General features: G+C 33.0%; 2 protein-coding genes across 5 annotated transcripts in view; both read left to right on the top strand.

Moving 5' to 3' along the window:
* LOC126746097 (uncharacterized) overlaps nucleotides 1-22,481 on the top strand; it is a 166,236-nt gene that overhangs the window by 110,099 nt on the left and 33,656 nt on the right. For all 3 annotated transcript variants that reach the window (XM_050454207.1, XM_050454208.1, XM_050454206.1), the window contains exon 12: nucleotides 18,992-19,188. In XM_050454207.1, the coding sequence (XP_050310164.1) occupies nucleotides 18,992-19,188 (197 nt within the window). The remainder of the gene's footprint in view (nucleotides 1-18,991; nucleotides 19,189-22,481) is intronic.
* On the top strand, nucleotides 13,948-15,039 carry LOC126746103 (uncharacterized). Of its 2 annotated transcripts, XM_050454218.1 has the most exons (4): nucleotides 13,948-14,500; nucleotides 14,562-14,603; nucleotides 14,681-14,740; nucleotides 14,872-15,039. In XM_050454218.1, exons 1-4 carry the CDS (start codon nucleotides 14,143-14,145, stop codon nucleotides 14,889-14,891), a joined length of 480 nt encoding a protein of 159 aa, XP_050310175.1. In that variant the 5' UTR covers nucleotides 13,948-14,142; the 3' UTR covers nucleotides 14,892-15,039. The 2 variants fall into 2 exon arrangements, with proteins under 2 accessions (XP_050310175.1, XP_050310174.1); XM_050454217.1 differs by lacking the exon at nucleotides 14,872-15,039 and having other exon boundaries at nucleotides 14,681-14,837.

The raw sequence follows: 22,481 nt of genomic DNA, 5'->3' as shown, positions 1-22,481 counted from the left end.
TCTTAATTATCCAGAAAATTCCTATTTATTGGCTACCAGTTTCGTGACTTCCACATGTCACATCATCAGGCCAAGGACTAAAGTAAAAAGAAGACATTACAACTTTAAAATATAATAGAAAATACAACGTTTTTCTGGCAATACAAATTATGTTAGGTACTTACAATTATAAAACGAGATTTGTCAACATCATAAAATTAAAACACAGAAACACAATGGACTTTTATATTAGTGTACGTGGACAACACAAATGTAATAAAAACTTTTTAAAAAATTACGTCCACACTAATAAAAACAAATAAAAAACCCAAGATCAACACTGTACAGGGTGGCCAAATAAGAATGCGAGGTACTGTATCTGGGAAACTATTCATCGTAGAAGCTTGCGATAAAAAAATTTATTACTAAAATGGCCAAGAGAATGACCTGGAAAATATTTTCAAGTTTCTAAAATGGCCGCTAGGGGGCGCAACTGCAATCTTGAATCTAGAAAACTGATGTTTCTGTAAATTTTGCTGAATTAACCTAACAAAAAAATAGCTGATTATTAAAGTAGAGACTAATCCGAACCTTTTTTATTTGAATAGTTTTGCTATTCAAATAAAAAAGGTTTTTGCTATTCAAAGTGGTGGGGGGTGTTCAAAAGTTGGCTTAAAACACACCCTGTATACTAAAAACGCCTTAGCCGATTTTATCAAACTTGGGCTAGTTGAAAAGAGCTATTATTAAGCTACGAATATTATTATATTTCATGTTTTTTTAGTTTTACATCTCGCCGCTAGAGGGCTTTTTTTCGGCTTTCTGACACGAATGACTAATTTTCTCAAAAAACTTAAATGCGTTAATATGATTTTTTTTTCATAGAAAAATAGCTAAATGATGTCTAAATAATCTTGCGAAAACCGCAACTCGATATCTTGTTCCTAACCTAAAATATAGGCCAAAGAATATTTTATACCCTTAAATTTTAATTTTTTTATAGTAATTATTTCGGAATTTTTTAAAATTCACTACTTTTGAAAACAAAATTTACCATTTTTGAAAATATTACCTAATATCACTGAAAGGTAAGTATTAATAATGCTTATATCAAAAATCAGACCTATTTTATGTTATATATTCACTATGGATATATACGAAAAAAATAATTATTAGAAAGCAGGCCATGGAATGCAATAAAACAAATGTCTACTCAAATTATAAACATTCCTCAAATTGTCAATAGTAAGTTGTCAAAAGTTTTACGTTACTTGAGCATTTTTTGTTTTTGCAAAATACGTTTTACGAACGATGAAGCTGTTGATATGCTTGCGGTTTATTTTGAATGTCTTCAAAATGCTGCAGTAACAAAAAGAGTTTATGCTGCTCGATATCCAAATCGAAGTCCTTGCGATATTAGATTTTTTCCCCGATTAGTGGCGAACTTACGAGCCAATGGTAGTTTTCGGCCTAGGTTTCAACGGCCAAGAATTAGAAGAAATATGGACAATATTAACAGCATACTGGGATATATTGAAGGAAATCCTCATGTTAGCACAAGAGCATCCCTTGAATTAGGCATATCAAGAACAACGATTCAAAATATTTTGAAGGACAATAGGTAAATTCTAATAGCCATCGCCATATATGGATTTATTTAAGTTCAGCTTTTTTTTAAATATATTTATAGAATGCACCCATATCATGTTAATTTACATCAGGCATTGGAAGAAGCAGACTTTGACCGTAGGTTGGACTATTGCTATTGGATATTAGGCATGATACGCGAGGACAGAGATTTTTTATTTAAAATTCTTTGGACCGATGAAGCCACATTTAATAGTGACGGTAGAGTCAACCTGCATAACATGCATTATTGGTCTGCAGAAAATCCGCATTGGTTGCGTGAAGTTCAGCACCAAGGGCGCTGGAGTTTAAATGTGTGGTGTGGTATACTTGGAGGCAACATTATTGGACCATATTTTTTTGAGCAATCTCTAAATGGCAATGTTTTTTTCGACTTTTTGGTAAATCAATTACCGTTGTTGCTGGAAGATGTGCCACTGGAAGTCCGGCAAAATTTGTTTTTGCAGTTGGATGGTTTTCCAGCACATTTTGCTAGGAATGTGCGAGAGCATATTAATAACATTTTTCAACAGCGGTGGATTGGAAGAGGAAGCCTGTTTCCATGGCCTCCGCGATCCCCAGACTTAACCTGTTTTGATTTCTATTTATGGGGCGGTTAAAGGACATTGTATTTCAGACTCAGCCTACGACTAGAGAAGATATGAAAAACCGCATTCGTAATGCAATACATACCATACCGAGAGCCGAAATTGAAGCTGCAGTTCTATCTACCCATGAGAGGCTTCAGCAATGCATAGAGCGTGATGGTCAGCATTTCGAGCATTTACAGGGGCATTAAAACCCTTTATTTTTAAAATCGGTCCTTTATAGGGCCACAACTTACATTATAAAAGAAATTCGAAATAAATTATTTTGTAGTTTTTATAAATATTAAGGGATTTCCATATAAAATTTTCTTTGGCCTAAATTTTAGGTTAGGATGAAGATATTAAGATGCGGTTTTCGCAAGCATATTTAGGCGTCATTAAGCTATTTTTTTGTATAAAAAAATTTATACCATTGCATTTAAGTTTTTTGAGAAAATTAGTCATTTGTGTCAGAAAGCCGAAAAAAGCCCTCTAGCGGCGAGATGTAAAACTAAAAAAACATGAAATATAATAATATTCGTAGCTTAATAATAGCTCTTTTCAACTAGCCCAAGTTTGATAAAATCGGCTAAGGCGTTTTTAGTATACAGGGTGTGTTTTAAGCCAACTTTTGAACACCCCCCACCACTTTGAATAGCAAAAACCTTTTTTATTTGAATAGCAAAACTATTCAAATAAAAAAGGTTCGGATTAGTCTCTACTTTAATAATCAGCTATTTTTTTGTTAGGTTAATTCAGCAAAATTTACAGAAACATCAGTTTTCTAGATTCAAAATTGCAGTTGCGCCCCCTAGCGGCCATTTTAGAAACTTGAAAATATTTTCCAGGTCATTCTCTTGGCCATTTTAGTAATAAAGTTTTTTATCGCAAGCTTCTACGATGAATAGTTTCCCGGATACAGTACCTCGCATTCTTATTTGGCCACCCTGTACTATACGTGTATGTAGGTGTATATAATTTTCAATGTAAAAATCGTAAGAAAACGGACGCCACTTTAATTTATTCAAATAAACAATATCATTAACGACATCTATCTATTTACAAACTAATCATCAATTCGTGTATATAGGTTACTTACAGTACTATATATCTCATAGATATAAATTGTCTAGACGCGCGATAGATAGCTCTACGGCTGTAGATCGTTTATAAATAATTATTAGTCAAATAAAAAAAAATTAATTAGGTTATTTTCTCCCATGTGAACTTGTATATTTAAGGAATTGTGATGGTCTTTCTTAAGTGATCTTTGAATTTCTAAGTACTCTAAGTTGTTCAAAAGGCGATTATCCTGTAAACGATGAATTATTTTAAAATTACTATTAAAATCTGTACAATGTCCAGTTTCAATTATATGTTTAGCAAAAAGAGATTCCGAATTGTGTTGTCTGATACACCTATTATGCTCTGCAAATCTACTCTTAAAATTTCGTTTTGTTCTTCCGATGTAATAATGTCCACACTCACAGGAATGTTTATATACACCCTTGCACGCTAAAATATCATCTTTATCTTTATTATTTAAAAAGAGATTACCCAATTTCTTCTGAGATTTAAAAGCAACTTTGATATTGTGTGAAGTTAAAAGTTTTTGTATTTTATAGGAAACAGGGCCATTAAATGTAAGAGCTTAACTTACCATGAACTTAATACTGCTCTAGGTCGTATCTATAATAAAGTAGATTTCTTGGAGACCAAAAAACGGTTTAAGTTACGTAAGAAACTGTTTAAACTTAAAAATGACATCTTTCTAATTCAAACATTGAAATAAGAGAACAAGGGAATTGTGATGTGCATCGTTTTCATAAACCATTTTTGAATTTATCCGACACTGTTTTTACTAAACTAGAAGAAAATATTTTATCAAAAGGTTTAAAGTATAGACCTCCCGCTACTAGCCATAAATCATTAGTACAGAATCTTGAAAACGACAATATTAATCTTATCAGATCACAGTGTGAAAATCTATTAAGAACTGAATATAAAAACATTAAAAAACAAAATAAGTCACCTTTGCATGGTAACTTTAATAATAATTTAATGAAATCAATTCAAAATAAAATTAAGACTTCTAATTTAACGTTAACCAAAGCAGATAAAGAAAACTGTGTGGTTGTATTGAATAAAGTCGAGTATGATACTAAGGTTTTTAATTTTATAGAAAACAATAACATTAAGAAACGATCTGCTAAACTTCCAACTTTTATCAAGAATGTCAATGATGCTCTTAAATTTGCGTCTTCAATAATTAGCCCACAACTTCGTTGTTCTCTCTCAGCGAACTATACCACAATCCCCAAACTTTATGGTTTAGTTAAAGTACATAAATCGGATATACCAGCCCAGATGCCTATCCAACCAGTAGTTTCTTTTACTAACTCTCCAACTTATAAGCTCGCAAAATGGCTCAACAAAAAACTTATGGAAACCATTAATTGTAATTTTGTACATACAGTAAAAAATAATGTCAGTCTGGTTGATAAACTAAAGAATGTAGATATCCCCAATAACTCTTTTCTGATTTCGCTAGATGTTACATATTTATTCACCAATGTTCCGTTAGTAGAAGCTATTGACTTAATTAAAAATAAATTATTCAGTTCATCCCTAACAAACATTGAAGCTCAACATATGTTAAACCTTTTAGAAATATGTCTAAAACAAAACTTTTTTAATTTCAATAGAGAGACATATGTGCAAGAAGATGGGCTAGCGATGGGCTCTCCATTGTCTCCCCTTCTTGCAGACACATTTATGGATAATTTTGAGAAAAACCACATTTTAAATAATAATCCCTACAGTCATAATATCGCTTACTACTATCGGTATGTCGACGATTGTCTTTTATTGTGGAATGGAAATCGAAAAGATCTTGATAGTTTTTTGTCAAACATAAACAACATACACAATAATATTAAATTTACACTAGAAATTCAAGCTAATAATAAAATTAATTTCTTAGACCTAACTATAACCAACTGTAACAATAGGCATGATTTTGAGATTTATAGGAAACCTAGCCATACTGGGGTAATAATACATAACGAATCTTTTCACCCCACTAGTCATAAAATTGCTGCATTAAACAGTTACGTAAATAGAGCCATAGATATCCCAATGACATCGGAACATAGAGAAAAGGAGTTTAATATTATTAAGCAAATTGCCACAAAACATGGGCTTTCCTCAACAATTATCGATAAAATAAAAAATAAAAAACTATTACGTAACTCAACTCATAATGTATATTTAAACACGTTTCAGAATGATGACCGGGATCAAAACCCTATAAAATTCGTTACTCTTACATTTAATGGCCCTATTTCCTATAAAATACAAAAACTTTTAACTTCACACAATATCAAAGTTGCTTTTAAATCTCAGAAAATATTGGGTAATCTCTTTTTAAATAATAAAGATAAAGATGATATTTTAGCGTGCAAGGGCGTATATAAACTTTCCTGTGAGTGTGGACATTATTACATCGGAAGAACAAAACGAAATTTTAAGAGTAGATTTGCAGAGCATAATAGATGTATCAGACAACACAATTCGGAATCTCTTTTTGATAAACATATAATTGAAACTGGACATTGTACAGATTTTAATAGTAATTTTAAAATAATTCATCGTTTACAGAATAATCGCCTTTTGAACAACTTAGAGTACTTAGAAATTTAAAGATCACTTAAGAAAGACCATCACAATTTCTTAAATATACAAGTTCACATGGGAGAAAATAACCTAATTAATTTTTTTTTTAATTTGACTAATAATTATTTATAAACGATCTACAGCCGTAGAGCTATCTATCGCGCGTCTAGGCAATTTATATCTATGAGATATATAGTACTGTAAGTAACCTATATACACGAATTGATGATTTGTTTGTAAATAGATAGATGTCGTTAATGATATTGTTTGTTTGAATAAATTAATGTGGCGTCCGTTTTTTTACGATTTTAACATTGAAAATTATATACACCTACATACACGTATAGTACAGTGTTGATCTTGGGTTTTTTATTTGTTTATATTAGTGTGGACGTAATTTTTTAAAAAGTTTTTATTATATTTGTGTTGTCCACGTACACTAATATAAATGTCCATTGTGTTTCTATGTGTTTTAATTTTATGATGTTGACAAATCTCGTTTTATAATTGTAAGTACCTAACATAATTTGTATCGCCAGAAAAACGTTGTATTTTCTATTATATTTTAAAGTTGTAATGTCTTCTTTTTACTTTAGTCCTTGGCCTGATGATGTGACATGTGGAAGTCACGAAACTGGTAGCCAATAAATAGGAATTTTCTGGATAATTAAGACTTTTTTTGACCTCTTCTTGTGCCCTGAAAATGTTATACAAAACACTACATTTTAAGTATAATGGATCCTAAAATTACAGTTTAAAATGTTAAATTGTTGTAAGATGCTTGGATTTTAGTCCGCGGTCAATTTTTTGATATTTTCTCGTGATATTATTTTCTTTCTAAAAATTGACATTTTTGAATCATCAGAGTCGTTCGTGCCCGATAGTTGTGTGGAGCGGCGCAACTACATGTAAATCCTATGACCAGTCGTTGCTAAGCCAGTACTGTATACGGGGATCGATCGTAATATATTTTGCAGTTTATTATATACAGCCTCAATTTTAGGGCTCCACCTAAAATTGAGTAACTTCACCTAAACTATTCCAGGATAAATACTTTGTTACAAGTTGATACAATTCAGGTAAAAGAGTCTTATGTTTTGTCCAAAATACTAATGGATCTTCTTTGGAGCTTTCCTTTCTATTGGTAGCATTTTCAAGTACTGTCTCATCATTAACGTAACTAACAAGTATGTTGGTATGCTCGTCGTTAATATTTGCGTAGATTTACTCAAATTATTGACTGTTCTAAATACAATGATAATGATATTGTCAATCAGAAAAAATGAAAAAGACTTCGTTAGTTGCACGCTGTAATTGACTATCGGGAAATTCGAAACAAAATAAACCACATATTCAGCGTAAGAAGGACTGTACTACTGTTATCTGCTTAGCGGTTTTGGACGTAGGCCATGATCAAGGCTATAACTCTGCAAAAAACATGTACATGTCATTAAAATTAAAATTTCGGAATGAAGATTTCGTAGAATAATGCATAAGGTTTCATAAAATTATAGAAATTATAAAATAAAATAACAGATTGCTTACTTGTCAAAAAGATTACTCTACTAAAAAGAAAACGAAGAAAAATCGTAGACCATTGTTATTTGTGCACCAACCAAACGGTACTTCGCCTACTAAGTATTAAGATGCCAATGTATAGCTAGCAGTGTTTACATTTATTAACAAAAAAATTGATAGTAAAGGTTGAATACGTCTGAAGTACGTCCTGATTAGTGCAATAAATTTAAGTCATTATTATAATGACACTTTTCACACACAACTATAGAATCTTGATCTTAACTAAGAACTTAATCTTGTGTAAATCAAGCATCCCGGCATGATTTATTATTGAAAATATGCGAATGACAAATAGTGATATTGTTGTATCACTTGCTTGTTTTCTAAGGATCGCCGTCATAGACAACTAATACAATTTAGAAATCGTATAGTATTCTTACGATAGAAGCATACTAAATTGCAAATAATTAAAAAACTACAAATACTCGAAATGTGTATCTTTATACAAATTTACCCTTCATTTTAATTCTAACATGATTAAATTATGATAGGGAGTTTCTATTTGGCGAAAGTCACTTTAGACGGTTTAATAAATTTAATTTTTTCTTCTTTTTTGACCATCCTATACTAATAATTATCAAAGTTTCGTATAAAGTCTATTAAAATTAGTTCTTCTCTACAAGGAACCCTACTAAAATATAATGATAAACGTTTCCTTATAGGAAAAATTGATAATTATTATATTATATTGATATAGTACTGCAAAATATATTAAATATAGGACATTACATAAGATAACGCTTACAGCTACTTCCAACATAACCGGTGTCGTATAAGTATTGGCTTTAATATATTTTCCACTTTTTCGATTTTTCGAAATAGTGAAATGGATTGATGCAGTTCCTGGTGACTCACCCTGTACACAAGATAACGTCTACGCGGGTAAATCATAAAAACGAAACTTGTCCTTGTAGACGTTTTCTTGTATATATTTTAAATGTTCATATTTTAATACTATCCTTTGGTTTCATATTTAATAGTGTGATATATGTAACAAATGCTATATTTGAATTGATTATATAATACTGATCTGACGATACCTAATTGGGCGAAACACGTATAGTCTATTTAACCTTTTACTTCCAATAAAATAATTGTGAGACATTGATTTGAAGTTTCCTTTATTATAAGTATTAGAACATGGCTCTTTGGGAATAGTGTACTTTCTTTTAGATTTTGCAAATATATTGGCAAATAGTCTTTAGATTACATATGCATAAGGTTTTTCTAAGAAACAACTTCCTGGCAACTTTCTCCTAACCTGTGCTTAGGCTTTATCATAGTTAAATACTTATTTCCTTGGTTTGAATAGCTTTCAGGTATACTTCGCTTTCGACGAGAAATGTGTATAATTTTACGCATTTTCACTAAAGTAAAAGTTACTTAAACAATTAAGCAGAAAAACTGTCAATTATGAATATTCGCTATTTTTGAAACAAGCCCAATCTGTGGCCTTTTGTTTTATTAGTCTTTTGTCCTCAAACTTTTTTATCGTATTCATTCTATAAATGACTGCCTAATTCTTCGACAAGATTGGAAGTCTTTAATTAACTGGTGCAATTTAAATAAACTGGAGATGAGCATTGATAACTGCCAAGTGCTGTCATTTACTTGTAAAAGTAACCCTATTATTAGCCACTATTCCATAAATATTAAATCGCTGCTTAGGTCCGAACGTTTTAGGAATCTTGAGCTAACCGTTGATAATAAGCTAACTTTTACCAAATATTATGAAAACATAATAACATCTAGAACTCTTCGATTTATTACCAGACTAAGCAGTGAATTTCAAGATATTACAAAAAAAACTATTCTGTGCCTTTATAAGGCCAAAGCTTGAATATGCCTTATAGACCGTGAGGCCAGGGGACAAAAATGGTTCATGGTAGAATACCATGTGCCATTTGGATATATGAATATTATGTATGTACGAATTAATTTATTTTTAAAACTACACTCCCCCCCTGAGCTTTTCTCGGAAAACCAAATGAAAAGTTGTTGTTTTTTCACGGTAGTATACCATGTGCCTATGTTCGTAAAAGAAAGTTTACAATAAACAAATGCCGGAAAATCATCGGCACACGTGCAGGACTGCCCCTAAGGAATCTAACGCATCCCTTAACTTGTTAAAAACATTACAATTTTTTGATGGCAGTATACCATGTGCCTTTACAAAACATTGCATAATTTTGACACAAAATGCACGTATACCAAATGGCACAGTGATCGACTGAACCAAAATATTTTTTAACCTTATAAACATTTTTTTATAAAAGGTAAAAAACACGAAATCTACAGCATCACAAATACATTTAATAAAATAACGCAGGTTACATGTTTCGCTCGACTAGAGCGGAATTTATTTATTTGGATTGTAAATTCAGAGATGAAGTAACAACTTTCGGCTCTACTACTTTTAATAGATTACACAAGGAACTTAGTAACCTTAAAAACAAATATATAACTTCACTTAGACTCAATGATTTCCACGAATACCACAAAAGTAATTTTAGTCATGTTTTTCACGATAGATTTATGAACCTTAGTGATGTTTCTTTTTCTGAAGTCGAATTAAAATTTCTTAACAACAATTTAAAATTTAATCTTCCTACCAGAACCGACCGATGTGTTAGGGAAACATTGGCTGTAGAGGCTGAAAATGCTCTACAGTCAACGGATATATCAAATAAGAACATTTTAAGAGCAAGAATAATTTCCTTTTTAAATCAAAATTGTTTCCTTAACAATAAACAGAGAATAAATCAAAACAACAACAAAATATTAAGATCTATAAAAAAGAAAATGAGGGACAACGATATAGTTTTCACAAAAGCCGATAAGGGATTCTGCTTACTTGCCTTAAAAAGAGACGATTACATAAATAAAGTAATGGATTTTCTAAACACAGAAGACTTTGAAAAGGTTGACAGAGATCCGACAGGTCCATTCTTTAAAAAATTAAAAAAAGTCTTAGACATGACCTTGGTAACCTTAGAATATTTTAATTCCACAAAACAAAAACTATATCCCATGAACCCTAAAACACCTCTATTATATGGGTTGCCAAAAGTCCATAAAACTAGCATGCCGATTAGACCTGTGGTTTCCTTTGTTGACTCCCCTCGTTACCAGTTATCATCTTGGCTTAACAACGTTCTTAGAAATGTCTCAAACTTCAAAGCGCCATATTCTGTAACAAATTCAGTGAATGTTGCCAAGAGCATTTAGAATGTTCACGTTCCAGATACAGTCCAGCTTATATCGCTAGACGTGAAAAACTTATTTCCAAGCATTCCACCCGCTGATTGTCTGGTCTTAGTCAAAGATCTTCTCAGGTGGAAACTTGATTCACTTTTGGTGGAAAATCTACTTTTGCTTCTTTCTACTGTGTTAGATCAAAATTTTTTCCAATTAACAACCGTTTTTTCAAACAAAAAGAAGGACTAGCAATGGGCTCTTGTTTATCGCCATTTCTTAGTGAAGTATTTCTTAGCAACTTAGAAACAAAAATAATGAGCAGTAATTTTAAAAATAACATCATCTTTTATAAACGGTATGTAGATGATATATGTTTGATTTGGAATGGAAGTGAGGTAGAGCTTACAAATTTCCATAATTATGTCAACTCTCTTCACTCTAAAATTGAGTTCACAATCGAACGGGAACAGAACAACACCTTACCATTCTTAGATTTATTACTTAAGAGGGAAAGAAATAAGATATCCTTTGAAATATTTCGTAAACAAGCAACAACAGACAATATTATACAATATAATTCAACATCACCGTCCTCACATAAATTTGCTGCTTTCCATTCTTTATTTTACAGACTTTGTAACATCCCACTTTCTCGTGAAGCTTTTAAAAAAGAATTCCTTACCATTAAACAACTAGCAGTCAGTAACTTTTTCCCTCTTAAACCTATATATAAAATGTATTTTCAGTATGTGAACAAGTATAAATTATCATTTAATTTTATCAGACAACAAACAAACTATATCAAAACTTTTAGGTCGTTTACTTATTTTGGACCAATTTCGTCACAACTATCCCGCTTTTTTTCTCCCTTTGGCATAACCCCAGCTTTTAAAACCAATAATACCTTAAAAAGACATCTAATTAAAACTAAAGATAAACTACCCCCGCTATCTTCTCCAGGAGTTTATGAGATTAGGTGTAAAGAGTGCCCTGCAGTGTACGTCGGCCAGTCTGGTAGGAAGATTTCTACTAGGATTAGTGAACACAAGGCCCAATACAATAAATTTAAAAATACCGAAATCACAGTGACCAGATCAGCTTTTGCTAATCACCTTCTCGACTCCAAACACGATTTTCCTGACAGCCAAAATATAAAAATACTGCATCAATGCAACAAAAGTAAAAAACTAGACTTGTTGGAGACAATGGAGATTAGTAAAGCTTTTAAAAGCCCAGATCTGTCCTGTGTTAATGAAAGGTTTGATTTTGATGGCCACCTAGTTTTTAATAACCTCAAGTAGTTCTAGACTCTTAAACGATGGTTAGATTTCTAAAATGTACGAGGGATGTCTTTTAAGTTTTGCATATAGAAACATAGAGGGCGTCACTAATCAAATGTCATTAGTCAAACTTAATCTCAAACTTTACTTTTCTTAAATTCAAAACGTCAGTGCGATACATATAGTTTTACAGCTACAGTGAATTTTTAAAGGTAGCAAATTGCGCATACCATGGAATTAAACAGAGAACATTTTCGGGCCATCATTTTTTACAATTTTCGAAGGCAATTATCTCAACAAGAATGCTGTGCTGAGTTGATTTCTGTTTTCGGTAATGAAGCACCACATCAGTCGACAGTTTCTCGTTGGTATGCAGAATTCAAGCGTGGACGGGTTAGTCTTAGCGACGATCCAAGGTCAGGTGCACCAAAAACGGCTGTCACCCAAGAAAACATCGATGCTGTGCGTATGCTTATCACGGAAGATCGACATGTGACATATCGTGAGATTGAGGCTTCATTGGCGATTTCAAAGACCTCAATTCAAAAAATTTTGCATGAAGAATTACGGGTAAGAAAATTAGTTTCCCGCTGGATACCGCATCTGTTAACTGAAGAACAGAAAGAAGCTAGGGTGATGTGGTGTCAAACAACTCTAGACCGCTTTGAGGCAGGAAACTCTAAAAATGTGTACAGCATTGTCAGTGGTGATGAATCATGGATTTACTCATATGAACCTGAAAATAAACGTCAGTCGTCTGTATGGGTATTTCAAGATGAAGAAAAGCCAACAAAAGTCATTCGTTCTCGAAGTGTATCCAAAAAGATGGTTGCAACATTTGTCTCAAAAGCAGGTCATGTTGCAACAATTCCTCTGGAGAATCAACGAACTGTTACTGCCGATTGGTACATTACCATTTGTTTGCCGAAAGTCATCGCTGAGCTTCGAAAAGCGAACCCACAACGACGAATCATCCTCCACCAAGACAATTCAAGTTCGCACACAGCCCGGAAAACTATTGAATTTTTAACTTATCAAAACGTCGAATTATTGGATCATCCTCCGTACAGTCCCGACCTAAGTCCCAACGATTTCTATACTTTTCCAAAAATCAAGAATGAACTGCGTGGTCAGAGGTTTCAGACGCCAGAGGAAGCAGTTAACGCCTTTAAAAATGCAATTTTGACAGTACCCACAAACGAGTGGAATAACAGCTTTGACAACTGGTTTGAGCGCATGCAAAAGTGCATTAAATTTCGTGGAGAATACTTTGAAAAACAATAAAGTCGTTAAAAGTTATTTTTTGTTTTATTCCAGCTGCATATGCAAAACTTAAAAGACAACCCTCGTATAAAGTGATTTGATTGTTTAGTTGAGTTCTTTGTACATAGATAGTGCCACTTTATTGTAATCTTTGTTTACTTAAATATTAGGTGTTTTGTGTATGTTATAGTAAGTTTTTGTTGAATTCTCCTTTTTTCGGGTTACATAATTTTAATTATTGTTTAGGTCTGATGATGCTCTAGTCGAGCGAAACATGTAACCTTCGTTATTTTATTAAATGTATTTGTGATGCTGTAGATTTCGTGTTTTTTACCTTTTATAAAAGTGTATGATCAGCATCTTTGAGATAATGGATGAATTTTTCGAGTCTTATAAACATTTGTTAAAAATTTAGGTTAAGTTTTCATGGTAGTATACCGTAAAAAAACTTGTTAAAATAAAACTTCAGATCATGTATAAACTATGTATAAAAAGGCACAAGGTTCTCGTGGAGCATAACCTCAAAAATGAAGAAGCTGATATAAAAGTTGCTTTTATTATAAAGAAACTGCAAGACTGCAAAACTGTTGTTGTTCAATGCTCCGACACTGATATACTTATTATTCTGCTAAGTAATTTCACACGATTCGCACAAGACTTACAAATTTCGATCTTGCTTGGGGTTGGAAATAACCGGCAATACGTCAATGTAAATAAGATACATACACGAAATTCTCGGAGATAAGATGTGTAAAGCTTTACCCGCTTTTCATGCATTTACTGGGTGTGATTTTACTTCGTCGTTTTTCAGGATGGGTAAAGCAAAGCCATGGAAAATTTTTCAAGGTAACGAAGTATACATTGATGTCTTGGCAAGTATAAGCGATGTCGCGTGCGATATAAATAGTAAAGTGTACGAGTCCTGCTTAAAAATCATGGAATAATTTGTGTGCGAGATGTACGCCACAAAAAAAAATGGTTTGATTAAGTGCAACTCGGTGAATGCCGCTCGTAAGTCTTCGTTCCAGCGGAACTTTGCCATGAGTCACAACACCGAATTATTTAAATCAACAGTGACCAACTTCGAGCCAAGTATGATATCTCCATGTCAGAGTGAGCTGCAGCAACATTTATTGCGTACAATGTATATCAATAGCATGTGGTGTAGAGCCACCGAATACGCACCCACCATATTAAATCCACTTGATTACGGATGGATATTGAAAAGCGAACAACAGTACGGTATTGAATGGTTTAAAGGGGACCAAATGCCAGACAACGTTATTGATGTTTTAAATGCATCAGTTGAAGAAGGTAATGAACTTATACACACTATAAGTTAACGTTGATTTTAAATTCACCTTTCAATTTTTAGAAACAAATAAAGACGTCTTGTTAGAGCCATCGATTGAAAAAAGTAAGTTAACGTTTTGGTGTAAATTGTAGCCATGCAAAAGTAGCAATAAAAATTGCATTAAACAAAAATACTTTCAGCTTATGAAACTCCCGAACATCGTGATGCTGCAATCGCTGCTGAAATTGCTGCCGAAGGAGGTAAATACAATTTTATCAAGTACCTAATAACGAATTACCTATAATTAAAAAAATTAAGCAGTTAATAACGTATACAATACATTGAAAAGCAAACTGAATTAATGCTAGCACTCATAAATTAAAAAATTTAGAAAATATCGAAAGAAGATGATCACGATTTAGATGATGACAGTGAAGGAGAAGGAAGTGAGGAACAGGAAGAAATTAATTATGACATTAGTGATGATGATCTGGACAGTAGAGAAAGTGATGCAGATGATGAAGCTGATGATGGAGAAATAATTTTTGTTTAATTTATAGGGCAGTAATAAATTAGTTTTAATTAATTTACTTCCCTAAACATAAAGTATGAATAAAAAGTTTTGAAAATCTTGTTTATAATAATTTTTTGCTTATTAATAAATTATTTAAATTCATTTTTAGGGTAATGCTCAACGAGAACCTTGTGCCTTTTTAAAAACCACTTTATTTTATCATTATCTAATAGCACACAAGATGGCATAAGGTATACTACCATGAGAACATAACCTGAATTTTTGGCAACTTTAGTGTTCATTTTTGAGGTTATGCTCCACGAGAACCTTGTGCCTTTTTATACATAGTTTATACACGATCTGAAGTTTTATTTTAACAAGTTTTTTTACGATATACTACCATGAAAACTTAACCTAAATTTTTAACAAATGTTTATAAGGTTAAAAAATATTTTGGCTCAGTCGATCACTGTGCCATTTGGTATACGTGCATTTTGTGTCAAAATTATTCAATATTTTGTAAAGGCACATGGTATACTGCCATGAAAAAATTGTAATTTTTTTAACAAGTTAAGGGATCCGTTAGATCCCTTAGGGGCAGTTCTGCACGTGTGCTGATGATTTTCCGGCATTTGTTTATTGTAAACTTTCTTTTACGAACATAGGCACATGGTATACTACCGTGAAAAAACAATAAATTTTCATACAACTTTTCATTTGGTTTTCCGAGAAAAGCTCAGGGGGGGGAGTGTAGTTTTAAAAATAAATTAATTCGTACATACATAATATTCATATATCCAAATGGCACATGGTATTCTACCATGAACCATTTTTGTCCCCTGGCCTCACGGTCTATTAGTCGTCTGGTCGCCAAAGTATAATCTGCATGCGGAGAGCCTGGAGAGAGTGCAACGTAGGTTCTTGAAGTTGCTATACTTTAAAAAATTTGCTTCTGCTAAACTTCTGCAAAATCCATAGTTCCTATCCCCATCAAGGCTTTCCTGAGGAGAACTTGCTTCTATGTATTATATGCATCCCCTTACAATCCTTAAGTCAAAAAGAAACTACTGTTTTCAGGTATTTAAGTTGCTCAATAATAATCTCTTAAGTAGAATTAACTTTTCTGTTCCTCATACAGGTTCACGTCGATGCTTATCTTCTTTGCCGAGAGTCATAATTGTTTATATCTTATTCAAATTCAAATTCAAATAGTTTATTGTCCAACAGGAACATTCCCAATTACAAGACAATCGAAATAATTAAAATTAAAACAGTACAAGTTATAAGCACCTTAAATAAGTAGTACAAAAAAAATAATATAAGATCCAATATAGAGTGATAACAAAATTTAAAATTTAAAACAATAGCATAATTGTAAGAATATAAGACACACTAACCAAATGATAAGTCACAGAAAAATAATCAGGTATCATTCAAATTAAGAGAGGAACACATCCTTTTTTTAAAAACATATTCAGTGCTGCTAAAGATGTCGACATCTATAGCATTCATCTGATTATAACATGTACAAGCACAGAACAGTGGAGCTTTGCTGGACAGATTTGTTAAGTTAAGAGAGGGATAAAATATATGGTGCCTCCTTGTATTGGCAGGAGGAACAAATAGAGGTAGCCTCTCTAAGAGCTCAGAACAATCAATTTTATTATTGCAAAGTTTATATAAAAATATCTGACTAGAGAGAATAGTATTTTGCTTTAGTGACAAATAGTTGAATCTATTCAGCAGGTACTCCTGTTCCACACCTCTTACTGGATATACTCCATCCAACTTAACAGAAAGTAACTTTAAGAATCTGCGCTGTACATACTCCAGTCTGTTAACATGAACATCATAGATGGGGAACCACAACATATGTATTGTACAATTCATTAGTAAAGTCTAAATTAATGTATGGCTCACATTAATTTAGACTTTACTAATGAATTGTACAATACAGTCAAGCTGGATATATTCTTAAATTGAGAAGTGGACCTTACTATAAACCCGAGGGATTTTAAGGCTGAACCAGTGACCTGTGCTACATGCTGGTTGAATGTGAGCCTCTTATCTACTTCAATGCCCAAATCCTTCATTGAAGAACAGTCTAGCAACTGAGAACCATTCAATATATATGGGTATAAAATCTCTTCATGAAGAATGGAAATTGTCATTTTTTTACATTTGTCACAGTTTAGGGGTAGTTTGTTTCTTTCACACCATTCAGACCCTATTCATGTCCTCTTGCAGCTTCAGGCAGTCCAGCATAGTACGAATGATACGAAACAACTTCAGATCATCAGCGAATAAAAGACAGAAACTCCCCATACAATCAACTAAATCATTAATAAATAGATCGAACAGCATTGGAGCGAGGTTACTGCCTTGGGGCGCACCACTCGAAGCCACGTAATACTCAGACCCAAAACCATTAAATTCAACATACTGAAGCCTGCCAGTCAGATATGAGATGAAGAACTCCACCAGACAAGGATGAAATCCAGCCAAAGCCAGCTTCCGTGCCAGCAAACCGTGATCCAGCCGATCAAAAGCCTTCGAGAAGTCTGTGTACAGCACATCCAACTGGCTTTTCTGATTTATAGCTGGATATGCTGTTTCCAAGAAACAAGCCATATTAGTGACAGTAGATCTTTTCTGAAAGAAACCATGCTGCTTTTCTGTAATTATGTGCTTAATTTGAGGAGACAATTTATCGTGCACACATATCTCAAAGGCCTTCGAAAAATTAAAGAGAATTGACACCGGTCTGTAGTTCTCTATTCTGCCATGGTCGCCACTCTTAAACACTGGACATATTTTAGCCTTTTTCCACTCTTCCGGAAATGTATTGGTCTTGAGTGATAAGTTGAAGAGTGGTACAGCCAAAGCCGATGCACAGTCACGCAAAAGAAATGAAGGTATTTGGTCAGGACCCGCAGTTTCTTTCTTTTTTAACTTCTGTAAAGCTTTTCTTACATCTGCCTCAACAAAAGATTGGACCAAAATGTTGTCTGAACCATATGTATCAGATTCTTTGGGCTGAGCAATAGAGGACTCAACATAAACACTCCTGAAAAAATCAGAAAAAGCATTTACAATACTTTTAGGACCCACAACAGTGGTATCTTTATAGCTCATAGAACCTGGAATGCGAGAGTTGTTGCGTTTAAGGTGAATGAACCTTCAGAATGGCTTTGGATCACTCCGAATAGCTGACTCAGTCCTGGATATATACTCGTGATAAGCAAGATCCATTTTTGTTTTTACTACCCTCCTAGCAGCTCTAAAATCCTCATAAGCAGCAGAGCACCGTGTATGAAGCCATCTCCTATGTAGCCTAGACTTCAATTTTAATAATTTCCTAATTTCATGAGTGTACCACACAGGATATGAGTATTTACTATTAGAGGGTCGAAAACGAGAAACAGCTAGACAAAAAATTTCATGGATTTTGACATAAAAGGTTTTAACTGCCTCATTAACATCTGACTGGGTGAGTATAAAAGTCCAATCCACATCAGAGATAAGCTAGTAAAGATAGGGAAAATTAGCCCTCCGAAAATTATACTTAGGACTCTCATTGTTGATTATGCAAAACACATAATCTCCTCACTTTGATGTGTTCAATTCAGTTACAATTATTCGAACTCTTTTTAAGGAACATGATTTTTGCGCTTTTCCTTATCCTGCCCTGCCTGCCGTTGCATTATTCCTAATTATTTTTTCGTGTTCTTTATTTTAATATGTTATAGTTAGCCGCTTTCTTGTAATTTTTGATATTTATTAATTAAGCCAGTACATTTTCTTAGTTTTAAGTTTGGTTGAGTATTATTTTTCTTTATCCTGCTTTGCAATTGGGTTTATACCTATTTGGCAATGTAACAATAAGTGAATAAATAATCAAATACTTTAAAAGAAAAACGCTCAGCATTTTTTGTATTATCTTGATTATATTTATATTATTAAACATTAAGGTGATAAATAATATTATTTGTTTTAGGCCAAAAGTCGTCATTAAAACTGAGCTAGACATGAAACCAAATATAAAAACAGAGCAAGGTTATGATGACAAATATATTAGCCCAATCATGGGACCAGCCGGTACCTCAGCAAATTTCCAAAGTAGAGAATCAGCGCCTGCAATATCGGGACAATCCAAAAATGGTTTGGAAAAATCACGCCCAGATCACGTTGAAGGTAAAAATCTTGATTCTATTCGGTGTCGGCTAATGTTTTAAATTTCTTTTTGAATTGTGATCTAAAAATTTACTTATTATTTTAATTTAAAAAATTTCCGATATTTACAAAATTTAAAAAATCTGTAAAATTATTCATTTTAATTTTCTATACTGTAAAAACCTTAACCGTCGCGTCGCGAATAAAACAGCTGTTCTCCGTCATTCGGTAAACATCACGGTGGCGCAAACGGCGGGCACACCGCACGACATCTCTGGAGATACGTGGAAGGTTAGCGAATCTTTCGAAATAATCGTCAGTAATATACACGTTGGAGAATCGAGCATTACGCATAGAGAGGTGTGTAATATGGCAACGCGCACGCATAGTTTTTTTATGGTTTCTGCTAATCGCCTGTTACGTCGTTGTTTTTGTAGCATTTTTTAAATATTTTTCTGATGCAGTTTTTACATACATCAGTCTACAACCCACATAGAAATTGGCAAAAATTAAGGAAAAAAGAAAAAACCAACAAAAGGCTTTGGTCAGTGGTTTAAGCCTCAACTAGCAGGTCAAAGTATTAACTTATCCATTGATTTGGCCAAAGTATTAGCTAATCCATTGTTGTAAATAGGTTCTGTTTTTATTTTTTAAATTTTATATGTATTCCAAAAATATACAGTGACCGCCTAAAGTTCCGCATAAATTCGATAAAAATTAAAGACATGATTTTTTGAGAAAACGCTCGGACCCGTCGATTTTTATTTTAAGTTGCGCATTATTTCACATACATTTTTGTATACAGGGTGGAACAAAAAAAAAGATATGACGTCATCGGTCATTTTTTTAAATGGATTGCGAAATTCCAATCAAGTTTCTTATAACACACCTTATCTCAAAACTCAACTGTTTCCGAAATATTTACCAGAAAATCACAGAAGTTTGTTGCCGTAGGATGTTGGTTGTTTAAGCTACAGTATACATTATTAAAAAGGGAAAACATAGCATCATTTTTGCATTTGTTATTTAAAAATCCAAATTGTTGAGGAGGAAGTATTTTAAATTTCAGTAGAAATGATAGGAGCTTTCAATAATTTTTGATAGTGTGGAAAGAAGAGCAATTGGGCGATAGTTGGAAGACTGATCTTTATCTCCTCCTTTATGTAGAGGGATTATTATTGCCTTCTTAAGCAGTTGGGAAAAACTCCTTTTTGAAAAGACATGTTAATTAACTTTGTAAGATGGTTTAATGTACACTCTGGCAGGTTTAGAAACATTTTCAACGTGAGTCCATCGGTTCCAGAAGAGCTCTTATTTTTTATTTCCCTAATCGTACTGCCAAGCTCAGGTAATACTATTGGCGTAAAGAAAAAACTGTGTAAACTCTCATCTGCACTAAAAAGATATGAAAGTGGATCGTGGGTAGGAGCTATGGTACTCATTAGATTCTTCGCTAGATTTACAAAATAATTGTTGAGGTTCTCAGGAGAAGTAGAGATAGTATTGGACTTAGAGGGTTTATTTCTCTTATTATTTATTTTCTCTGATTATTAACAATCGACCATGATTATTTAGCGACATTACCAGACTTTGCCAGTCTCCTGTTATAGTAAATATCTTTTGCCGCTTTTAGAGTCCTTTGATAAACTTTTTTATATAGTCTTACATAGTCATGAAAGAAAGCGCTGTCCGAGAATTTTCCAAGATTGAATAATGAACGCATGTTCTTAGCAGATGTACGTAAGCCTTGGGTAGACCAAGGTTTATGTTTTTTCAGTTTGAGAGGCCTTAAAGGAAAGTATTTGTGAGACAGATTAGATAGCGTTTTTATAAATCTAGAAAATTCTGAATCAACTTTAGAAGAGTGGACATTCCAGTAAGTTGTTAGACACAGGGGCTTAAAATTTAGAAAATTAAATTTAGAAATTCGATCTGAGAAAATACGGCCTAATTTGCGGGAAACATTTTTAGTTTTTGATATTGATATTTGATATACATATCTGAAAAGCCTGAGTTTAGGACAGTACAGTCAACGAAATCCGGATGAGTCATGGACCTGGATCTTAACAGTGTCATCGTGATTGTCCATAAGAATAGATGACAGATTAAATATTTCCTGTTTCATATCTCTAATTGAATGGAACATAGATTCTTGTCCATTTTCAGAAACAGTATGGAGGCGATGGATATCTTCTATATTTTCATATAGATTTTTCCATTTTGTATCATAGTAACTTAAAATGTCATAAATTTCTGAAACCACTGGAAAAAGGTCATTATTCTTTTTTAGACAGGTTCCCAGAGTATTGGCATTTTCCAGGGATATCTGAGAGTTTTGGAGTTGCGAAACTTTGTCATGAAGATATTTCAAAGTTGGTGAGTCGCAAACACTGCAGAAAAATCTAAAGTTATGGTATTTTTGTTGTATCACCTTTGTCTTTGCCTTATCCAATCCAGGGCAGGTCATACAAAAATTTCTACGGCATTCCCCACTGCAACGAAGTTTATATTTGTCCTTTTCTGAAACAGTTTTTTGGCAGGAATCGCATCTAAACCCAGCCATTATAAGGTTGGTATACGGATATTGGTATACGGAAACTGTTTATTAACTGAGAATGACACGCACAGCAAATAATGTTTAATACTAAAAGTTCAATAGAGTGCGGAGAGAAATAAAAAGTGAATGGTGTAGCTATACAGATCGTGTTTTCGGTCGTTACTTATAGGAAACCGCATAGAGGCGAAATTTTGCAACGTCGCGCGTGTACGAGTGCCTGCGACAGAGAACCGCCACGGCGCACAGTGCTTCGAGTATATAGGACCTTGGGACAAAAATCAGTTACTTCTATTGGGCTAAGCGTAATGCTCCGAAACTTATGCAACTTTGCACAAATAAAAGGCCCTTTCATTGAAAGAATTTAGATAATTTAATATCTAATGTTACAGGGAAATATGCGACCAATACATTAAGAGCTGGACAAATAAAAATGTTGCTTTTTAGTTTTTTTATAAAAAAATAACAGTAACTTGCCCATTTACCCTATGAAAATTAAATTATTTACTTAACTTTTAATAACAACAATACAATTACATAACAAATTTAAAGTACACGATATCTATAACTTCCATAAGTGTAAAAGTCGATTTCTTTTTCGTTACCTTTAGTATGCTGGTATTTCTTACGAGAGAAATTTAGTCCAAAAAAACTATCACTATACATATAATGTATTTATATGTATAGTGATAACATTAATAAAAAGGTATATACACACAACTACAAATTTTTCTTTAAAGGAAATACGGCAAAAAATATT

The sequence above is a fragment of the Anthonomus grandis genome, chromosome 17, assembly GCF_022605725.1.
Source record: "Anthonomus grandis grandis chromosome 17, icAntGran1.3, whole genome shotgun sequence".
Classification (NCBI taxonomy): Eukaryota; Metazoa; Arthropoda; class Insecta; order Coleoptera; family Curculionidae; genus Anthonomus; species Anthonomus grandis.
This window is presented reverse-complemented; position numbering and strand designations above follow the sequence as displayed.

Coding starts and splice junctions, on each gene's coding strand:
- LOC126746103 (XM_050454217.1), top strand. CDS start 14,143: ATGTACGCCACAAAAAAAAATGGTTTGATTAAGTGCAACTCGGTGAAT. Junction 14,501..14,561: donor AAATGCATCAGTTGAAGAAG/GTAATGAACTTA, acceptor TTCAATTTTTAG/AAACAAATAAAGACGTCTTG. Junction 14,604..14,680: donor AGAGCCATCGATTGAAAAAA/GTAAGTTAACGT, acceptor AAATACTTTCAG/CTTATGAAACTCCCGAACAT.